Here is a 23,516-nt window from a genome sequence, read left to right as displayed (position 1 = left end):
CACCATCAGCACTGACCACAGGTTTCTCCTAACCTCTGTGTTGTCCCCAAAGCCCAGAATTTATGACAATGCCCTCTTTCCTCTCTTTGGTGACAGACAGGAGGCAACCGCATGAGACCATGGCTGAGACACCTAGTTCTCCAGGCACTGAGGAACTCCAGGGCATTCTCTGGGTCTTGTGGGCAGCCAGCACCTCTACCTGTTCCTCAGAAGATCGTGGCCACCTGGGAAGCCATCAGCCTGGGAAGGCAGCCGGTGCCTGAATACTTCAACTTTGCCCATGAAGTGCTGGATGTGTGGAGTCGGCTGGAAGAGATGAAGGCTGTTCTGTCCTAGAGTCCATCTGGGGCATCTGAGGCTGCCCTCATGTACCACAATGAGACTCAAGGCTCCAAGACATGTTGATGAGGAAATTTGGACCTGGGAATTTTGCTAGTTCTAAAATGTAAACTGTTGGCATTTGAGACTTAGGAAAAAAATTCTGAGTCAGTGTTGTGAGCCTTAGACATGCTTGTTCCTTCTCTGAAGTGTCCTGCATTCTTGAGCCCAAATCATACAGTGAGACAGTTATGTCCCTTCTGATTCCCTTCCAGTTGTTCATCGACTGAAGGAGGAAGTTTTGTTTTGCTGCTACTCTGTCTTTGATGTCTCTCTCTCACTGTCATGCCCTTCTCTTCTAAATAAGGAAAGAAGGCCGGGTGCGGTGGCTTATGCCCATAATCCCAGCACTTTGGGACACCGAGAAGGGCAGATCACCTGAGGTCAGGAGTTCAAGACCAGCCTCGCCAACATGGTGAAACTCCGTCTCTACTAAAAATACAAAAAAAAAAAAAAAAAAAAATTACCCAGGCATGGTGGTGCACACCTGTAGTCCCAGCTACTTTGGAGGCTGAAGCATGAGAATTGCTTGAACTCAGGAGGCAGAGGTTGCAGTGAGCCAAGATCATGCCACTGCACTCCAGCCTAGACAACAGAGCAAGACTCCACCTCAAAAAATAAAATAAAATACAACAAAACAATATAAAATAAGGAAAGAATAGGGCTCAGGCTCAAAGCTTTTTGCAGATCATAACAGATACATAGAATTGAATAAGATAACCCTGATTTCTTTGTGTGTCTCTGTGCCTCTGCTTTCTTCTTTATTTTCCCTTATATCTGTGTCTGTTGGGTCTCTCTATTTCATGGTTACCTTTTATTTGTGTTACATGATACTAACTTTTCATTTATAAGAGGAAGACATACTTGTAAAACTGTATTTCAACCAATGTGAAGCTTAACCAGTGAGAAAAGCCTTTTCCCTAGGGGCTTTTTGTCCAGAACAATTACAGACAAATGTTTAACTTCATTGTTGCCTAAGGTGATGGATAACAGTAGGGACAAACAATAGACTCACCAAAAAGTGAAAAAAGAAAAGCTGGAGAATACAAAACTGGAAACATAAAATTTAATTCAAAGAATTGTATTCATGTTAATTATAAGAAGAGATTGTTTAAAGAAAAAATATGAAGTAAATGGCATTGTTAGTAGATACAATAAAATTAACTGTCAGCAGATGTGGTGAAACTTATGAAGGTGGTATGAGGATGACTGAGACTTAAAAGCAGGATTTGCAGTCAGATAGACATTGTTCATCCATGTACATGAAGTGTGACCTTGGACAAGTGCCCTAAGTTCTTTAGACCTCAACTTTCTCATCTGTAAAATGGTAGTCAGACCATATGCTACTTAGAGTAATAGTGAGAATTAAATGAGAATTGCATGTAAGAGATGAAGCCAGGATGCTCCATTACTGATGGCCTACAAAAATCGAAGTTCTTTTTGCAATACTAGGGGCATCCTTAGAAGACTTCTCCTAATGATAAAAACAAGCAAGCAGGATTAGGTCAGGAAAAAAAATGGTAGAATAAGGACTTTCCAGCTATGTAGTAGCCTTGAAAAATAACAGCCCCCATTTCTGGTGCATCACGGCAACCATTAGATGGGCCAGAATGGAGTTGGAGTTTTTCAAAGCTTCACTTATGAAGAACTGTTATTATTTGAGCTGCCCATTGGTCCTTTGGAAGACCCTACTTGTAAAACTGTATTTGAATCAACTTGAAGCTCAACCAATGAGAAAAGCCTTTTCCCTGGGGGTTTTTGTCCAAAACAGTTACAGACAAATGTTTTAGCTTCATTGTTGCCTAAGGTGATGGATAACAGTAGGACAAACAATAGATTCACCAAAGAGTGAAAAAAGAAAAGCTGGAGAATCCAATGTCTATGGGAGCTTTAAAAAATTCTATTGTATTCCTGGAAATCTAGAAATCAACACACCTAAGTAAGGCTGTGTGCTTTCCCAGGGCTTTGCACATGCTTAGGAAAGATCTGAGGAAACTCTAGGCTCCCACTTCTGGCAGACTGAGAGTTGGAGCATGCAGGAAATTAAGACTAAGGCAGGATTGTTAATTGCCTGGCTGAGTGCTAAAGGTGTGCCCCAACACCCACCCAAAGGCTGGGAGATTTATTGGTTTCAGGCATTTAAAGAAATTTCTGTCTAATCATAAGATGACTACTAAGTGATGCTGAGTGAGTAAGTGATCATGCACTTATTCAGAAGGCTAGGGTTTTTAGGCTGTTATTATTATTATTGTTACCTCTTCCAGCTCATGCATTCCAACCCTCCCCAGCCCCTTCCTGCCTTCATCTCTTACCTCTATACCCAAAGCCTTCCCCGCTATCCACTCAACATCCCCTTCTGTTTTATGCCAGGGACTGTGATGATTCCAGGTGTCACTCAGCTGACGGAGAAGGACCTCAAGTACCGGCTGCAGGCGTCCAGGGCCAAGTCCATTATCACCAGTGACTCCCTAGCTCCAAGGGTGGACGCCATCAGTGCCGAATGCCCCTCCCTCCAGACCAAGCTGCTGGTGTCAGACAGCAGTCGGCCAGGCTGGCTGAACTTCAGGGAACTCCTCCAGTGAATTGGGGCTCTCCAGGAGAACAGCAGAAAAATGAAGTCATTTCCCCTTTAAGCAACAAGAGATGAAATGCATTGCTGATTCCACACATAGAGAGTGAATCAGAGAGGAACACTCCCATTGGCAGCCAGGCTGACTTGAGCGTAATCTTGGTCCCTACCTTAATGTTCAAGGTCCCTCATTCAGTCAGTGCTGGATTTGTCAGCAGCTTTTCTGTGCTTCATTTGCTTCTATAATGCGGTGGTAGTTATTAGAGCTACCATTCAGAGTACATGAAATAACCTATATGGTGCATTTGGCACATAGCAGGTGATCAGTTAATAATAAACTAGTGCCCATGTATTGGGTACTTAGTGTATTGCTAGATACTGTGCTATGTAAGCCTTCACCTTCATTCATTGACGCAGCAAAGATTTAATGAACATCTATTTCATGACAAGCATTGTGTTTGGTGTTCAGAACACCATAATGGATCAAACATCATCTTATTTAATCCCTGAAAAGGACATTGTGATGGGCCCTTTAACCCAGTTTTACAGATGAGGAAACTGAGACTTGGAAAACTAAAGTGACTTGCCCAAGGTGCTAAAAAGTAGTCAAGTCAGGAGTGGGCAGAGCCGAGACCATATTTGCCTTAGAGCAAGGGCCTGGTGGAAACCCATCTCAGAATTTGAGACTTTGTCCTGATTGGAAGCCAGAACCCAAAAGGAGCCGCTCAGGGGCCTGAACCATTGAGTCACGCATGCTCACCCCACAGACCAGCTGCATCAGATTCACCTGGGTGCTGTTTTGAATACAGATGACAAGGCCTCACATCTGACCTACTTAACCAGACATAGCTGAGCAAGAGCCCTGGGGAACTTTTTAAAAAAATCAGCCCATAGGGCCAGGCACCATGGCTCACGCCTGTAATCCCAGCACTTTTGGAGGCTGAGGCAGGCAGATCACCCGAGGTCGGGAGTTTGAGACCAGCCTGACCAACATGGAGAAACCCCGTCTCTACTAAAAATACAAAATTAGCTGGACGTGGTGGCGCATGCCTATAATCCCAGCTATTTGGGAGGCCGAGGCAGGAGAATCACTTGAACCCGGGAGGCAGAGGTTGCAGTGAGCCAAGATCACGCCATTGCACTCCAGCCTGGGCAACAAGAGCGAAACACCATCTCAAAAGAAAAAAAAAAAAATCAGCTCATATGATTTTGAGAGCTGTCAGGTGGGCCTAGATCAGTGGTTCTCAATTTTGGCTGTTACTAGAATTACTGAGAAGCATTTAAGAAAACATCAAAGATTCTGATTTTATTTTGTTCAGGGTGGATACAGACAAGTTTCTTCCAAAAATTTACCAGGGGACTTCACAGTGCAGCCAGGGATGAGAGCCCGTGGATTAGCTGATCATCCAGATCACAGAACTCTGGGAATTACCTAGATCTCAAAACCCCACATTGGGGGAAACCTTTAGAAAAGAGTTCTAAATTATTAGAAATTGGGATGGGGGTGGAAGCTGTGCCTAAATGTGCAGAATTATAGACATGGACATGTGTGTGTTCTACCAGAAAGTCTTCATACCTTGGTAAGAAAGCATGGGCTCTTTTGAGTGAGTTATGTAACCATTTTGAGCCTCAGTTTCCTGGTCTGCAAAAGGGTTATAATGATAGTACCTGCCCCTTGAAGTGGTTGCAGATTACCTAAGCCAGAGCTTTCAGCACAGCACCTCACATGTGGTATTTATGAAACGGTAGTCATATTGTTGTTATACATATTATTGGTGCTACTAACTGTTTTTACTGTGGTAGTGCCACCTAGTGTTTTTACGTTTTACAGGGAGGCATCTACAGAGCACAACTGCGTGAGGACAAAGAGTCGAGACCCACTGGCTATCTACTTCACCAGCGGAACCACCGGGGACCCCGAGATGGTCGAGCACTCCCAGAGCAGCTACGGACTGGGTTTTGTGGCCAGCAGAAGGTACCAGAGCAGCTTGTCTAGAGGATCCAAGAACAGAAAGTGGGGAGTGGTCTGGAGGGGGTGGTGTGAGGGGAAAGGTGTCAGGAGCTGAGGTCAGAGAGCCAGCAGAATTACTGAGAAGCCAATAGGAGCAGCTTAGGAAGGATCTTGATGGTTCTGGATTTTACTCTGAGCGAGGTGAAAAGCCACGGGAGGTTTCTTGTTAAATCGTGCTATATATATATACATGTGTATATATATATATATATGTGTATATATATATGTATATATATGTATATATATATGTATATATATATGTATATATATATGTGTATATATATGTATATATATATGTATATATATATGTATATATATGTGTATATATGTATATATATGTATATATATATGTATATATATATACACACATACATACACACACATATATACACATACACATATAAATATGTGTATGTATACATATATACACATACACATATAAATATGTGTATGTATACATATATACATACACATATAAATATGTGTATGTATACATATATACATACACATAAACATATATATACATATATCATAAATGTACCCTTTTAACCATTTTAAGTGTACAGTTTAATGTCATTAAATACATTCACATTGTTGTGCAACCATGATCACCATCCATTTCCAGAATTTACTTTATCTTTCCAAATGAGAACTATGCCCCCATTACCCAATAACACCCCATTACCCTCTCCCCTCACCCCTGGTAACCTCTATTTTACTTTCAATCACTGTGAATTTGATACTCTAGGTATTTCGTGTGATTGGCATCATGCAGTCTGTCCTTTTGTTTTGCAATTTGGCTTCTTTCACTTAGCATAATGTCCTCAAGGTTCATCCGTGTCATAGCATGTGTCAAAATTTCCTTCCCTTTTAAGACTGAAAAATATTCCATTGTATGGATAGACCACATTTTATTTATTTTAATTTTAATTTAATTTTTATTTTTTTGAGACAGAGTTTTGCTCTTTTACCCAGGCTGGTGTGCAGTGGTGCGATCTCCGCTCACTGCAACCTCTGCCTTCCGGTTTCAAGCAATTCTCCTGCCTCAGCCTCCCAGATAGCTGGGATTACAGGTGCCTGCCACCACAGCCGGCTAATTTTTGTATTTTTAGTAGAGATCGGGTTTCACCATGTTGGCCAGGCTGGTCTTGAACTCCTGACCTCGTAATCCTCCTGCCTCAGCCTCTCAAAGTGCTGGAATTACAGGCATGAGCCACTGCACCTGGCCATGACCACATTTTAAATAATCCATTCACCTGTTGATAGACACTTGGGTAGCTTCCACATTTTGGCTATTGTCAATAATGTTGCTATAAACAATGGCATGTGAGTATCTGTTAGAGTCTCTGCTTTCACTTCTTTTGGGTATACATGCAGAAAGGAAATTGCTGGATCATATGGTAATTCTATGTTTAATTATTTTTGAGAAGTGTTGGATATTTTGAGCAGAGGAGTGACATAATCTAATATGTTTTTTAAAGGCTCACTCAGGATGTTGGGTTGACAATGAAACTGTAGGGGAAACAGGTAAAAAAGATGACCAGTGCATTAAGAGGCAAGCATGGTAGCTTGCCCGGGGAGCAGTAGTGGGAGAAGAGATGAGATTCTGAATGTATTTTCAACCTAGACCCAATAAGACTTGCTGACAGAATCAGTGTGGAATGAGAAGGAGGAGTCAAGGAGAGCTCTAAGAGGAATGGCCTGAACAACTGGAAGCACTAAATGATGGGGGAAGAACTGTGGGATGAGCTGTCTGGTGGCAAGAAAACAGTTTGTTTATGGAGTTGTCAATTTGAGAGTCTTCTTAGACATCTCCATCCCCTTGTTAAAAGTGGAGATGTTGAGTGGGCATTTGGATACACATGTCTGAAGTTAATGAGAAAGATTCATGCTGAACTTATCAGTGTAAAGATGGTATTTAATACCATGAGATGGGATGAGATCAGCAAAGTGCAATATAAACTGAAAAGACAATGGGTCTCAGGACCAAGTGCCTGAGGCATTTCTGCACTGAAGGGGAAGACCAGGAGGACTCAGCAGAGGAGACTGAGAAGGGAACAGCCAATGAAAGGGGGAGAATGAGTAGTGCGTGTGTCCCAGGATTCAAGTGCATGACCGCTTTTCTGTCTTCCATGTTTGCAGACACTGTTTCCCATTCCTGGGATGCTCCTGCTTCTCTGCCTCACCTATATAATCCCTATATATTGTTTATGTCTAACTCAAGTGTCACCTCCTCCACCACAGCATTTCTCAGAAACCCATGTCCATCATTGCTCTGGGTTAGGTGCCTATTCTCTATAATTGCACAAGGCTTTGTGTTTAGCTCTATTAAAACATGCTCTCCAGGGGCTTCCTAGATATTTATACTTCCTAAACTATAAGGCCCTCAAAGTAAGACTAATCGTTCATTTCTAGATCCCTAGTGCTAAGTCCAGACTAAATGCTAAATAAATGTTGGCTAAATAAAGTGACCTTAGCACAGAGTATTGAGGTTAATTTTTTTCCCTTATATATCACATCCACTGGACTGTGAACTTTCTGGAAACTCTTTTTGCTTCTGTATTCTTAGCCTAGGGCATAGGTACATGGAAGATGCTCAATAAATGCTGGTTGAGACAATAGTTGACTTGAAGGTTCTTGTTCAGGTTTCACAAGTATAAGTGAGTACCCACTGAGCAGGGCTCCAAATGTGGTGATATAGATAATACAATCCTTTTTAAAGGTAGAGTCATTGCCAAGGGTACTGACATTCTCTAATTTTTGGCAGATGGTGGTTGGCCTTGACCAAATCGGACGTCTTCTGGAACACGACAGACACTGGCTGGGTGAAGGCAGCCTGGACTCTCTTCTCTGCCTGGCCTAATGGATCTTGCATTTTTGTGCATGAGCTGCCCCAAGTTGGTGCCAAAGTTATCCTGAATGTAAGAGGAAAAACCAATAATACCCCATATGTGTTGGATACAAATGAGATGAGTGGGATATAGAATTTCAGGCTGCAGGAGAAAACATATAAATCAGTGAATTTAAGGCTTCTTTGGTGTGGCTCCCTGGCCTTCCATAATCTGGTTCCTGACCACTTGGTTCCCTTCAATCATTGCCTATGCTCTAGCTAGATTCTTAGATGTAAGACTATTTCGTTGCTATTTCTCCTGCATGGGGTGCCCTTGTCTCCACCACTTTCTTCCCAATGCTCCTGCCAAAACCCTAGGTATTTGTCAAACCCTTAGGCAAAATCAGTCTACGCCTCAACTCCAAATGCTACTGTCCATGGTGCTTAACCTGAGTAGCTGGCCCAACTAGAGAGTCCTGGTGACTCCTGCTCAGCCTCCCAGGGTCTTCTCATGGGGAGGGAGGAGATTGGTGCCCCCAGTCAAGACACAGGTCACCTTTCTTCTGCCCCCCACATCCTAACTGTCATTCCTTAAAACGTCAGAGGTTCCTTCTGCTCTTATTATTTGTACTGAGATAAGCTGTATCACATGGTAGCTAACTGCACAGGCTGTGCCATCAGTCAAAGAGTCAGACCTGGACTCTGATCCTACACCTTTGATTCGCTAGCTGTGTGGCCTTGGGGAAGTTGCCTAATCTCCTGAGCTGCAGTTTCAGCCTCATCTGTAAGAAAGGGATAACATATCTCTATAGAGTTGCTGAGTGAATGAAATGATACAAGGCAAAGGGGCCAGCACATCATAGGTTCTTTTTTGAAATAATTTTTAACTTTTGTGGATACATAGTAGGTGTATATATTTATGGGGTACATGTGGTGTTTTGATGTAGGCATGCAATGCGTGAAAATCACATCATAGAGAATAGGGTATCCATACCCTCAAAGCATTTATCTTTTGTGTTACAATCTAATTACACTCTTTCAGTTATTTTAAAATGTACAATTAAGTTTTTATTGACTATAGTCACCCTGATGTGCTTTAAAATAACAGGTCTTATTCATTCATTCTATTATTTTGGTACCAACAAACCATCCCCACCTTTCTCCCAGCCCCCGACTACCCTTCCCAGCCTCTGGTAATCATCCTTCTAATCTCTATTTCCATGAGTTCAATTGTTTTGACTTTTAAATCTCACAAATAAGTGAGAATATGTGAAGTTAGTCTTTCTGTGCCTGGCTTATTTCACTTAACATGATGATATCCAGTTCCACCCATGTTATTGCAAAAAACAAGACCTCATTTTTTTTTATGGATCCATTGTGTATATGTACATTTTCTTTATCCATTCATCTGTTGATGGACACTTAGGTTGCTTCAAAACATAGTAGATTCTTTTTTTAAAAAAATTATTTTCATAGGTTATTGGGGAACAGGTGGTGTTTGGTTACATGAGTAAGTTCTTTAGTGGTGATTTGTAAGATTTTGGTGCACTCATCACCTGACGAGTATACACTGCACCCAACTTGAGGTCTTTTATCCCTCACCCCTTCCCACAATTTCCCCCAAGTCCCCAAAGTCCATTGTGTCATTCTTACACCTTTGCATCCTCATAGCTTTGCTCCCACTTATGAGGGAGAATATAAAATGTTTGGTTTTCCATTTCTGAGTTGCTTTACTTAGAATAATAGTCTACAATCTCATCCAGGTCCCTGCGAATGCCATTAATTCATTCCTTTTTATGGCCGAGTTGCATTGCATTATATATATTTATATACCACACTTTCTTTGTCCACTTGTTGATTTATGGGCATTTGGGTTGGTTCCACATTTTTGCAATTGCAAACTGTGCTGCTATAAACATGTATGTGCAAGTATCTTTTTCATATGACTTCTTTTCTTCTGGGTAGATACTCAGTAGTGGGATTGCTGGATCAAATGGTAGTTCTACTTTTAGTTCTTTAAGGAATCTCCATACTGTTTTCCACAGTGGTTGTACTAGTTTACATTCCTACCAGCAATGTAGAAGTGTTGCTTGTTCACTGCATCCATGCCAACATCTATTATTTTTTGATATTTTGATTATGGCCATTCTTGCAGGAGTAAGCTGGTATCGCATGGTGGACCAAATATAGTAGATTCTTAACCCATATTGATTATTATCATCATGATCAAACTCATCACCATCATTATCCATGTAGTGCTTGATCAGCCAATGTATGGACCTTCTCCTTGCACTGTCCCCAGCTCTGATATAGTGTTTTCATTATCTATTGCTATGTAATAAATTATACTGAAACTTAGCACTATAAAACACAAGCATTTATCTCACAGTTTCTGATGGTCAGGAAGCTGGAGGTAGCTTAATGAGGGGGTTTGGGAGCAGGGTCTCTCATGAGGTTGCAATCAAGAAGTCAGCAAGGTATGCTCATGTTCATAGCAGCATTAACAATAACTAAAAGGTGAAAGCAACGCAAGTGTCCATCCACAGATGAATGAATAAACAAAATGTGGTGTATATGTACAATGGAATATTACCTACCCTTAAAAAGGAAGGACATCTTGTTGTATGATATAACGTGGATAACCCTTGAGGACATTATGCTAAGTGAAACATGCCAGTCATACAAGAACAAATACGGTATGATTCCGCTTACATGAGATACCAAGAGTAGTCAAATTTATAGAGACAGAAAGTACAGTGGTGTTTACCAGGAGTTAGGGGAGAGAGTAATGGGAAATTATTGTGTAATGGGTACAGAGTTTAAGTTTGAGAAGATAAAAATAGTTCTGGAGGTGGATGGTAGCAATGGTTGCACAACACTCTGGAAATGTTTAATCCCACTGGACTATACACTTAAAAACCGTTCCAATGGGCAAATCCTATGTTGTGTGTATTTTGCCACAATAATTTTAAAGAAGATATTTGCTAGGACTGCAATCGTCTTAAGGATTGACTGAAGCTGGAAAATTGCTTAAAAGTTCACTGGTGGCTGGGCACAGTGGTTCATACCTGTAATCCCAGCACTTTGGGAGGCCAAGGCGGGTGAATCATGAGGTCAGGAATTAAAGACCAGCCTGGCCAGGATGGTGAAACCCCGTTTCTACTAAAAATACAAAAATTAGCCAGGCCTGGTGGTGGGCACCTGTAATCCCAGCTACTCAGGGGTCTGAGGCAGAGAATTGCTTGAACCCGGGAGGCAGAGTTTGCAGTGAGCTGAGATCTTGCCACTGCACTCCAGCCTGGGTGACAGAGTGAGACTCCATCTCAAAAAACCAAACAAAAAACAAAACAAAAACCTCACTGGTGGTTTTTAGTAGACTTCAATTTCTCACTGGGTGTTTGCTAGTCTCCAGTTTCTCACTGTGTGCACCTGTCCGTAGGATGGCTTGAGCATACTAAAAACATGGTGGCTTGCTTCTGCCAGAACAAGGGATCCAAGAAAGGGAGAGAGAAAGAACATCCAAAAAAGAAGCCATAGTCTTTGTATAACCAAATCTTGAAAGTGGTATTCATCACCTTGGCAGTATGCCATTGCTGTCACAGACCCACTTTGGTATGAGGTGAGAGGGGATCCTCCAAAGGTGCACATGCCAGGAAGTAGGGGTCACTGGACACCATGTTGGCTGCTGGATTCCACACATAGTTTTCAGCTTCTCTGCTTTGGTACTGAGACTATAAAGATGCATTTGGCTCCATCTTCATGGTCCCACCCCAGTGATTCTAAGGACATCTTTCACCCTTTGTTTTTGTTTAGACTCTCTCCACATTCCCGATAACCACCCTCTGCTGTGTTCTAACCATCTTTCGGCTGCTTGTGCAGGAGGATCTGACCAGGTACAGCCCATCTATTTCGTGCTTTGAGGGCCTAAGTATGTGAATATATAGCATGGGTATCCACACACACAACTACCCTCTCATTCCAACTCTCTTTCTTTCTCTGTCTCTCCCTCTATATATTTTTCTGCCTCTCTCTTTGTCTCTCTCTCCCACACACATTTATACACATACACATTGACAAGTCAACATACCTGTAAATCTCACAGATGCCCCTCAAGAACAAGCTTCTGGCCCCCCAAAATTTGCATCCAGATGGAACTAAATAGATTTAAGGCAGACTGAAATTTTAGCACCTGAGATAGGCTTCTCCTCACACCATACACCCATGGGCTATTCTGTCAGCAGTGTGTCTGCTACCTCTGTGAGGGAAGAGAAATGATTGGACAATTGTTAGCCACCTATGGAGTGCGGTTTGTGGCCAGGGCCCTCAGGTGTGGTGAAACTAACAAGCCCGCACCACAGTAGATGCCCCAACTCTCAGCCTCAGACTAACCCCAGCCAACTGTTCTCTGAGCACATGCTATTGGGCACCCAAGAGAAAGGGACAAGGCACTGATGATGGCTCCATCCTGGGTGAAGCCAAAGCAACATCTTCTAGCAGAACAGGGCTAGTTGCTGGGGTATATGGAGAGAGGCCCACCATCCTTCAGTATCCACCAACCCTGATCTGTTCTCCCTCTTTTGTCCTCCCCCAAGTCATGAGGAGTCGTCCTCTCATCTTTCCTAATCACATGAATCTACCCACCAAGTGTCCAAAAGAGGGAGTTCTTACATGCTTCTAAAAGTGAATTCTTCTCCAATGTAAGAAAATCATCCCATTCATTGATCTGATGTGTGCATCTCCACATGATGATTTTGGCTGAAAGCAAGCTCCAAGTACCTCGTTAAGAACAATGTCGTTGAATGCTCTTTGGTAATAATAAGTAACTTAATCAAGCCAATTTGATCTCCCCTCTCCTCCAAGATTAAAAATGTACTTGCAATCACTGATTTTTTTTTTTTATAGTTTGGATGATTTGTTGAACAGAGAGGGCATTTTGCAACATAATTAATATCTGTAGGAATTTTTGGGATTCTTAGGGGTCTAATTTTTATCTTTTCAATTTTCTTTCCTTTCTTTTCCTTTTTCTTTTATTTTTATTTATTTATTTATTTTAGAGACAGAGTCTTGCTCTGTTGCCCAGGCTGGAGTGCAGTGGCATGATCTCGGCTTACTGCAACATCCGCCTCCCAGGTTCCAGCTTTCCTCCCACCTCAACCTTCCAAGTAGCTGGGACTACAGGCATGTGCCACCATACCTGGCTAAGTTTTAGTATTTTTTGGTAGAGACGGGGTTTTACCACGTTGACCAGGGTGGTCTTCAACTCCTGAGATCATGCAATCTGCCCACCTAGGCCTCCCAAAGTGCTGGGACTACAGTTGTGAGCCATGGTGCCTGGCCTATCTTTTCAATTTCTAATTGATCTATCCTTTTCAATCAGATTACTGTCCTAACCAATTTATTATCAATCAGTTTTTTTCCAACTAAATTATTTTGGCCAAGTTACCTGGAACTCACCATATTATGCCAAGACCTATTATATGAGCTTCTGATTTTATCTCAAACTCAGATAGGATGGATCTTTTAAGAATTATCTGTCCATGAGGAGCATGGTTGCAAAGCCAGTGGGTGGACTCACTTACAGCAGATTAAAAAGCAGGGGCATCTACCCTCTAGTGCCTGTGGTGTTTGCATCTGGGCAGTGGCAACAGAGGGCGGGGTGGTATGAAGATCCTGACGTAGGTGGCCTTGTTTTCCTGCCTGAGGAAGGTACCAGTTTCAGAGCCTGAGGCACTGTCTGACCGGAGGAGAGGCCCTCAACCCTGACGTGAGGGAGAAGTGGAAACGCCAGACCGGTGTGGAGCTGTACGAAGGCTATGGCCAGTCTGAAACGGTGAGTGCTGGAGGGGCCAGGTCCCTACCCCCCAGGTCCCCACCCCCCAGGTACCCTCGAGAGCTTCCTGCCTCTCCAGCTGTCACCTCCCTGAAGCTTCTCAGGGACCACCCTTCCCCCAGGGGAGAAGCCGATAACAAAATTCCATCAGCTTTCCTTCCCTTTTGATTTCCATATGTTCTCACTTATAAGTGGGAGCTAAGCTATGAGGATGCAAAGACATACAGAGTGGTATAAAAGACTTTGGAGACTCAGAAGGAGGAAGGTGGGAGGAGGGGCGTGAGGGTAAAAAAACTACATATTGGGTATGATGTACACTACTCAGGTGACAGATGCACTAAAATCTCAGGATTCACCACTATAGAATTCATCCATGTTACAAAAAACGCTCGTACCCAAAAAGCTATTGAAATACACACACACACACACACACACACACACACACACACACACACACACACACACACACACTACTTATAAATTAAAAAAAGGTAATTTAAAGTATTTTTACAATTATACCATGACCAGCAAACCAGCCCTCACTGCTGAAGGCATTGTTTGTCTCCACCAAGACAGTCTACATCTGCCACTGTTCAGAGTCCAAGATTCTAAGCAGCGTCCTCTATAGTCATCTAGGAAGAGATCTGGGGATCAACTGAGTCTTTTGGCTTAGAGATGGGTTAAGTTCTTTAGGTTTGAGTGCCCACTGGAGTGCCCCATAATTGTTTGCTAACTATGGAAAGAAAAGAAAGACAGGCAAGAAAGAGGGAAGAAAATAGGAAGAAAATGAAGAAGGAAGGGAAAGAGGAAATAAAGGAAAGAGAAAGGAAAGGAAGGAAGAAAGGAAGAGGAAAAAGATGAATGGAAGGAAGGAAATAGGGAACAAAGAAGAAGGGAGGAGAGAGGAAAATGGAGAATGAAATATCGGGGAAAGGAATGAAGAAAAGAAGGAGGAAAGAAAATGAAGGAGGGAAGGAAGAAAACAGGAAAGGGGAAAGAAAGGAAAGAAAGAGGAAAGGAAAGAAGGAAGGGAAGGAGTGAGGGAGGAAGGAAAAAGAAAAGAAAGAAGGGAGGAAGAACGGAGAGAAATGGAGAGAGGAGAAGGGAAAGAAAGAAGAAAGTGAGGCAGGAGAAAAAAGAGGATGAGAGAAAGAGTTATCAGGCAGGGTGAGAGACAGGCATGGCCCAGGAAAGAAGCTAAGTGGAAAGGCTCTTCTTTATCTGTACTGCGTTCTCCCCAGGTTGTCATCTGTGCCAATCCAAAAGGCATGAAAATCAAGTCTGGATCCATGGGGAAGGCGTCCCCACCCTACGATGTGCAGGTAGCAGCCTCCCCCAACTTCTGACAAGGCCTGGCATGGAGAGGAGAAAGACACACAGGCCTGGCTGGCACGGGCTGCTGGGCTGCTGGAGGGGCCCAGGGTGTAGACACTCATGTATGCACCTCTGTGATGATCTCCTTACCAGATTGTGGATGATGAGGGCAACGTCCTGCCTCCTGGAGAAGAGGGGAATGTTGCCGTCCGTATCAGAACCACCCGGCCCTTCTGTTTCTTCAATTGCTATTTGGTAAGAGACGGGGAACAGCTGTTCTCATGACAGTGACTGTGTGCTAAGCATTGTGCACCACACTTTGTAAATATCTATTTGTTTAATCCTTACAATGACTGCATGAGGCAGGTTGCTACTATTATTAATAAAGTTCTGTTATTGATAAGGAAGACTATTATTGATAAGGAAGCTAGTACAAAGGGGAAGTGACTTATCCAGCATCATGCAGCTAGTACAGGCAGGACATGGGATTTAAACGTGGGTGTGTCTGAAAGCGTAAACATATGACATGAGGGCAGCACCGTTGTTTTAATGAGGAGAAAATCGAGGCGCAGTAAAGGAAAGGAGCTTCTGAAGGTCAAACTGCAGCCGGTTGCGGTGGCTCACACCTGTAATCCCAGCACTTTGGGAGGCCGAGGAAGGTGGATCACCTGAGGTCAGGAGTTCAACACCAGCCTGGTCAGCATAGTGAAACCCCGTTTCTACCAAAAATACAAAAATCAGCCAGGCATGGTGGCACATGCCTCTAGTCCCAGCTACTTGGGAGGCTGAGGCAGGAGAATCGCTTGAACCGGGGAGGAGGAGGTTGCAGTGAGCCAAGATCATGCCACCGCACTCCAGCCTGGGCAAGAGAAGGAGACTCTGTCTCAAATAATAATAATAATAATAATAAAATAAATAAATAAATACATAAAGGTCAAACTGCACTATTGTGTCAGAGCTGTCTTCAGGATTCTTTTTGTGGTTTGCTAGCAGGGCACAAACCTGGGATTTCAGTCCAAGTTTCTGGGATAATTCAGTAACTGCTTCTCTTTTGTATTCATCTTGGCTGGTGTTTATGTCGGGCTTTCTTTTCTTCACAGCTTTCTCTCAGGTTTAAGCAATTCTCTTGCCTCAGCCTCCCAAGTAGCTGAGATTACAGGCATGCACCACCACACCCAGCTAATTTTTTTATCTTTAATAGAGACAGGGTTTCACTATGTTGGCCAGCTGGTCTCAAATTCCAAACCTCAAGTGATCCACCCACCTCAGCCTCCCACAGTGCTGGGATTACAGGCATGAGCCACCACACCCGGCCTAGCCCTTCACTTTCTACCCTCAGTGATTCCTGAGCACAAAGAGTATTCATGTGTTCTCTTGTCCTAAAAAACACAGCCAGTGGCCCTGTGCCCACCCTCCTGCTTTCAACTGTGCTTTCTAGACCCCCTTCTAAGGATGGTGGTGGGTGGCTGCCCTTAACCATTGGCTGGCAGCTTGATTCCAATCGAAAGAGGGAAATCCCACAACTAAACAGGGCCATAGCTCCCTGTCCATTGGGGAACTCTGGGCAGCCGGGACTTTAGGAACTGCTGAACTTTCTGTTGAGTGGTCTCCAGCTTCCTACAGGGGGCTACTGGGGCAGTAACTGGCCTTAGCGGTTGTTCCCAGAGGGTCCTTCACGGGTTGTCTTTGTCTTTCAGGACAATCCTGAGAAGACAGCTGCATCAGAACAAGGGGGCTTTTATATCACAGGGGAGCGAGCTCGCATGGACAAGGATGGCTACTTTTGGTTTATGGGAAGAAACGACGATGTGATCAATTCTTCAAGGTCAAGCTGTCTGCACTTTCCTCCTCCCTTTGAAGTTTCATGGGGGTTGAGGGAAGCCCACTTGGAAGAGTTTGTTTTTCCCTTCCAGCTACCAGATCGGGCCTGTTGAAGTAGAAAGTGCCCTGGCAGAGCATCCTGCTGTCCTGGAGTCGGCTGTGGTCAGCAGCCCAGACCCCATCAGGGGAGAGGTAACCAGTGCACCCAAGAACATGGCCTCCTGCTTCTGTACCTATTAGCACCCAGCAGAACAAGCAGGAAGGCTCAGATTGTCCTGTATTTCACCTCCATCCATGTGCCACAAAGTTGAAATGCCACCATCAGACACACGTTGCCTTCATGTCTTTAGAGATACGATTACTCTCTAAAGGGACATAATGGGAAAACACCAACACTTTGCTTTTAAATGGACACAACTACATCCCAGAGAGGCTGGCTATGGGGCAGGAGATCTTAGGGGGAGGTGCAGGCTCTGTATCCATCCTATCTAATAAAAAGTCTTTTCTATTTGCAGATGAGGACATAGCAAGCACACCAGTAATAGTTGCTGATGGCTGTAACCTGAGAGGGATAGAATATGTATCCAAAATGACCTTGATATACTAGAAAGATGGGCCAAATTTAATAAGCTGGGCTTTCATGGGAGAAATCTTTTTATTTTTTTTGAGATGGAGTCTTGCCGTGTTGTCCAGGCCGAAATGCAGTAGCATGATCTTGGCTCACTGCAACCTCCGCCTCCCAGGTTCAAGTGATCTTCCTGCCTCAGCCCCCCTCCAGTAGCTGGGATTACAGGCACATGTCACCACACCTGGCTAATTTTTGTATTTTTAGTAGAGACAGGGTTTTGCCTTGTTGGCCAGGCTGGAGGTCTTAAACTCCTGATCTCAGGTGATCCACCCACCCCGGCCTCCCAAAGTGCTGGGATTACAGGCGTGAGTCACCGTGCCCGGCCAGGAGGTCTTTCTGTGGGTCCCAGAAGAATGCATATTATGGGAAAGATCAGGTTCCAGGCAGACTTAGGTACTTTTCACTGGCTTACATCCAACATAATCCTAAAGCACAACAGTTACCTTTTGAAAGTTAGTGCAACATCAGCCTGCATTCTCAGAAGCACCAGGACCACAGGAGAGATTCTCAAAGTCTGGTTCGTGGGCTGCTTGCAACTGTATCATCTGAGATTCTTGTTTAAAATATAGATTTGTAGACCTAAAGTCAGACTTACCAAATCATAATGACTGGGAATGCAGCCCAGAGAATCTGCATTTTAGCCAGCCATTCTTGGCCAAGTGATTCCCCTCTAAAATCCAAAGCCATTAATGTATAATAAGGGAGGTGTGGAGTCCCATTGATGTGCTGAAGAAATCTACCTCAAACATATGCCTAGTTCTGCATGCCGTGAGTTAACTGGGACAGTGACAAATGGCTGTCTGCTCAAACTTAATCCATGTATAGTGCTTAGAACTGAGTCTGGTGTGTAGAAAGTGCCCAACACATGAGCTGGACACGGTGGCTCACGTCTGTAATCACAGCACTTTGGGAGGCCGAGGCGGGTGGATCACGAGGTCAGGAGATCGAGGCCATCCTGGCTAACACGGTGAAACCCCATCTCTACTAAAAATACTAAAAATTAGCCGGGCGTGGCGGTGGGCGCCTATAGTCCCAGCTACTCAGGAGGCTGAGGCGGGAGAATGGCGTGAACCCAGGAGGCAGAGCTTGCAGTGAGCCGAGATCACCTCGCTGAGCTCCAGCCTGGGCGACAGGGTGAGACTCTGCCTTAAAAAAAAAAAAAAAAAAAAGTGTCCAACAAATGTTTCGTAGTTACAGTAGTAAGAGTAAGAGGAAGCTCTTTCTAAAAGCATATCTGTCTGAACATGAAATGATAGTGGCCTTCCTCCCTGTGGGAAGTATGCAAGGACAGTGAGCTACCCCTTTAATAGAATACTGTTAACAGATAGGAATGCTGGAATTAATAAGCATCCAAGTGACCTTCCATTCCTAACAGAAACTATGTATGTTGTGCTTGAGTCTGGGACACTTCCTCCGGCCTGGCATAAGATAGCCTGCAGGAAAGTTGTGGGCAGAGAGACCCAAGGTGCAGAATGTCCCTCGGGATGTCTGGAACAGAAGTGGTGCAGTTCAGGGTCTGCTGATTGCAAATGTTCATCCATGCAGACCCCCAAAGACCTAGTTCCCCTTGAAAGTGCCTGCATTTTCCTCAATCCCACCTGTTCAAACTCATGCCTACCTACCTTTCTCATTAGGAAAATCTGGAAGAAAATGGCCCTAGGAGTTTATGAACCTCTTTTCTCCAAAATATTTCCTTCTTAAGAGAAGCGATGTTGGCTTCAAATGGTGTCATTCCAAGTATGGGGAGTAATTTGAGAAATAGGTAGGAGTTTGAAATCATCCCAGAAAGGTCAATCCTCCTAATAGTCACACCTGGAAGGGCCAGCAAAAGAAAAATTGATGTTGTTTGTGTCACTGGCTGTGCCCAAAAAAACTAGTAGAACTTTCATGGTGCAAAGGTAAATGTAGGCACTTATTCAAGGCTCACTTAAGGAGAAAAGAGTTGTTATACGAGGCCTGATCTTTTCTGGGTATTTTGTTTTCCTGCAGGTGGTAAAGGCATTTATAGTCCTTACTCCAGCCTACTCCTCTCATGACCCAGAGGCACTAACGCGGGAACTCCAGGAACATGTGAAAAGGGTGACTGCTCCATACAAATACCCCAGGAAGGTAAACATCAGGGTTTCCAGGGCACAGTGATCTGGGAATCAGATGGGCACGCTCTGCCTAGGCTCCCACTCAGAGCCAGGCCCTGTGCCAGGCACTGGGGATATGGAGAAACTTGTAACCCTGGCAGCTGCTTCAGCATTTTTCTGTATTTCTTCACTTGGATTCTCCCCAAAGCACATTTTGTTCCTGCTCTAAGAACAGCCTGATCCCTACCACTAATCAGATACAAGAGGTAGTGCTCAAATGCTGTCAAAATGATCCTGTGCTCCAGGCTCCAGCTGTTTTGCTTCTGGCCATTTAGGGGGAAACCCTGAATCACTGACGCTTTCCAAGGACAGGCAGACAGTATTGTCTCTTTCAAAACAAAAGTCTTTTTGAGAAATGATGATTTCCAAGTGTTTTTTGTTTTATGTTTGGTCACTAGGTGGCCTTTGTTTCAGAACTGCCAAAGACGGTTTCTGGAAAGATCCAAAGGAGTAAATTGCGAAGTCAGGAGTGGGGGAAATGAGGTGCAACCCCAGGAAGGCCCCGTAGACCTCCTAAGAGTCCACGAGAAACTAATGGATCACTGGTCAGCCCCCATGGGGAGCATCATCTCTTCAACCCTAAAGATGTCAAAGGTGTGCAGCTTCCAAACGGCATCCCCAGGATCACTGGGCAATGCTGGAAAGAGCAAAAGAATATCATTGGCCCTGACCACATAGATGCTGCGCCGCCTAGCAAATGCTTGGTGGTTCGACTTCTCCCTCTGTCTGGGGGCAGGCTCAGCATCTGCCCACTGGTCTCACTAAGAGCTTTCAGATTTCCCTCCACAGGACAGGTTACCATAGACTTGGGGCACTTGTGGGTACTCATTCTCTGCCAGTGGGAATGTAAAGCTTTCATCCTTTGTATGCAACCATTTGGTAAAAATATGCAGGAACGTAAAATAAAATATCCTTTAGCTCAGAAATTCTACCTTCGGGAGTCACCACAAAAGAAAAAATCAAAATGCAGAAAATGTGTGGTGCACTAAGATGATCACACAGCATTAAAACTAAAAAAAAAAAAATTAACAATTAACATCCAAACAACAAGGAAATGATTAACAAAATTGTAGTAGATTAACTCAATAACATATGATGTGGCCACTAAAATATTTAAGAGCAGTTTAGTATGTCTTGGGAAAAGTGTAAGCTATATTAATTTTAAAAATCAGAATAAAAATATTTGCATACTGGAGAATCCCAACTCTGAAAAATAAAGGGAAAACTGTAGTTAATTGTAATCCTCCTGGAGATTGAGGAGGGAGGGAGAGAAAATAATGGATGGTAGTTTTTCTTCTTCCTTTTTCACTACATTTCTGTATTTTCCAAGTTTTGTACTAAGCACATAGAACTATTTTAATGAAAAAGTTATGTTAAAGAAAGCACATTCTGCTTCATGTCTAGTTCTTCCTCCACATACTCATACATCAACCCCAAAGACTGCTGTATTATGTCTGTATTAGTCAGCATTCTCCAGAGAAGGAGAAGCAATAGGACATATATAGACATAGGAGAGGGGATTTATGATGGGAATTGGCTCACTCGATTTTGGAGGCTGAGAAGTTCCACAATCTGCCATCTGCATGCTGGAGATCCAGGAAACCCCGTGGTATAATTCCATCTGAGTCCAAAGGCCTGAAAACCAGAAGAGCCAATGTTATAACTCCCTGTCCGAGTGCAAAGTATCGAGAACCAGGAGTTTCACCGTCTGAGGACAAGAAAACACAGATATTCTAGCCCAAAAGGAAGGAGCAAATTCCTCTTTTCTCCTTTTTCTCCTCGTCATGCCCTAATGGATTGGATGATGCCTGCCCACGTGGGTGAGGGCAGATTTTCTTAGTCTATGGCTCTATCTCTAATATCACCTGGAAACACCTCCCAGAGACACCCAGAAGTAATGTTCACAGCTATCTGGGGACTCTTAACCCAGTCAAGTTGACACCTAACATTAACCATCACAATGTCTTAACCAGGAGGGGCATAAAGACGTGCAGCCACGGCTCAGGCCTGCAAACAGGAAAGGGTGGTTCTGGGAGTAACCCTGGAGGAAAAGCAGCAGATGGAAACTGAAGCAATCCTGGTGCTGCTGACCCCACCCCCAGCACCTCCACACCCTCCAGGGAAAATTCAGTGAGCACCTACTCAGTACTGAGCTCTGAGACTGCAGTGATACACCAAAGCCAGCCTAGTCCCTACCTATGTGAGTTTTCTGGGGCTGCCATAACAAAGTACAACAGACTGGGCCATTTAAACAACAGAAATCAATGTCCTCACCGTTGTGGAGGCTGGAGGTCTAGGATCAGGGGTTGGCAAGGTTGGTTTCATTCTGAGGATGTTTCCTTGGTTTGTAGATCACCGACTTCTCCCTTTGTCTTCACGTGGTCTTTCTTCTGTGCATGTGTGTCTGGGGCCCAATCTCCTCTTCTTCTAAGGACACCTATCATGTCAGATTGGATTAGGGCCCACCCTCATGACCTCACTTTAACTTAATCACCTCTTTACAAACCTTGTCTCCAAAGACAGTCACGATCTGAGGTACTGGGAGGAACTGGGGTATCTGGGGTTAGGACTTCAACATAAGAATTTGGGGAAACACATTTCAGCCCAAATCCTTGTGGAGTTTAGTCTAGTAGGAAGGTCATTATTATTTATCACAGAATAATGCAAATAAACGTACAATTGTAATGCCATGAAGAAAAGAATACATTTAAGACATAGACTGGGGGGACTAATCAAGACTCAGGGGACTGAGGGTATCAGGGAGGCTTCTATAAGAAAGTCCCTGGACTGGGTGCAGTGGCTGATGTCTGTAATCCCAGCACTTTGGGAGGCTGAGGCGGGTGGATCACCAGAGGTCAGGAGTTCGAGACCTGCCTGGCCAACATGGTGAAACCTCGTCTCTACTAAAAATACAAAAATTAGCCGGGTGTGGTGGTGTGCACCTGTAATTCCAGCTGCTAGGGAGGCTGAGGCAAGAGAATTGCTTGAACCCGGGAGGCAGAGATTGCAGTGAGCTGAGATCACGCCACTGCACTCCAGCCTAGGTGACAGAATGAGACTTCATAAGTCGGCTCTGTCTAGGCAGTGGGCAAGGTGAACCCACTGAGCAGTTACAATTCCCTTCCATCAAGCCCACCTGCTGGCTTTATCAGCAGCCTTTTGTCATACACAGGCTGGAGGTGAGTGAAGCTCCAAAGTCAAGTTGGGATTACTTCTGAGCATGTCATGTAACACCCTCTCATTAAACGGTGGTTATCTGTTACCCTGGTCTCCACTTGGAGCTTCAGCCAAGATTCTGAGACAACAGAGGAAGTCCCATTTAACATTCTCTTTCATGGGTGTCATAGCTCATTGCTATTGCTTATTATTTTAGGTTTGTTTTGCCTGTCTTTCCTAGTAGATTGTGGACTCTTCTAGATCATAGGCTAGATGATAGTCTTGTCTGTCTTCCCAGTGCCAATATCAGGACCTGCTGCCTAGTAAATTGGCAGTAAATATCAGTAAATAGTCATTGAATGAATGACTGAATGAATGAAAAATAAGATACTAATTGAGGGGAATAGGCAGCTGAAGAGGCGTCAAGGAAGAATTACACCCGAAGACCGTTCACCTCTTTTTTCTTTCCAAATGAATATATCTGTTTATTTTCTTGAGTGCTGAAAAATTCTTAATAGAAACCTAATAGTTCTATCTTGTACACAGGCAGGTGACTTTCCCTCTCTAGGCCTCTTTTTCCACATCTCTCTATTGGGGGCTGGAGTGTAATACTAGACCTACTTTCCCCAGCCTTTCCATTGCTGTGGACTCCTTTCTATCATTGTGCCATTGTGTTTGGAAAGATTTTCTCTCAAAGTTCATACTTCTTCCAATCCACTATGTCCATCAGAATTTGAGGTGGTGTCAGCTTTTATTGGGTAGTGATGCTTTATGTTAGCTATTAATTTTATTTTATTTTTCTTGTTTCAGTTTTTATCTTGGTTTTGATAAATAATCCTTAGCT

General features: G+C 43.8%; 2 protein-coding genes across 2 annotated transcripts in view; both read left to right on the top strand.

The window, feature by feature from the left end:
• Window positions 1-1,743, top strand: part of LOC100972336 (acyl-CoA synthetase medium chain family member 1) — a 64,929-nt gene extending 63,186 nt beyond the window's left edge. The window contains exon 15 of the mRNA XM_063598071.1: window positions 97-1,743. The gene's annotated coding sequence lies outside the window, so the exon portion shown is untranslated. The remainder of the gene's footprint in view (window positions 1-96) is intronic.
• On the top strand, window positions 120-20,937 carry LOC100973540 (acyl-coenzyme A synthetase ACSM5, mitochondrial-like). Its single transcript, XM_063598069.1, is given in 13 exon segments — window positions 120-255; window positions 2,749-2,956; window positions 4,779-4,922; window positions 7,726-7,879; window positions 11,602-11,681; window positions 13,495-13,618; window positions 14,860-14,940; window positions 15,086-15,187; window positions 16,630-16,757; window positions 16,846-16,945; window positions 19,371-19,490; window positions 19,915-19,930; window positions 19,933-20,937. Coding segments are annotated over 13 exon segments (1,431 nt in total). The 3' UTR covers window positions 19,971-20,937.
• The last annotated feature ends 2,579 nt before the right edge of the window (window positions 20,938-23,516 follow it).

The sequence above is a fragment of the Pan paniscus genome, chromosome 18 (genome assembly GCF_029289425.2).
Source record: "Pan paniscus chromosome 18, NHGRI_mPanPan1-v2.0_pri, whole genome shotgun sequence".
NCBI classification, from domain to species: Eukaryota; Metazoa; Chordata; class Mammalia; order Primates; family Hominidae; genus Pan; species Pan paniscus.
The sequence above is the reverse complement of the archived record's forward strand: the minus strand, read 5'-3'. Positions and strand labels throughout refer to the sequence as shown.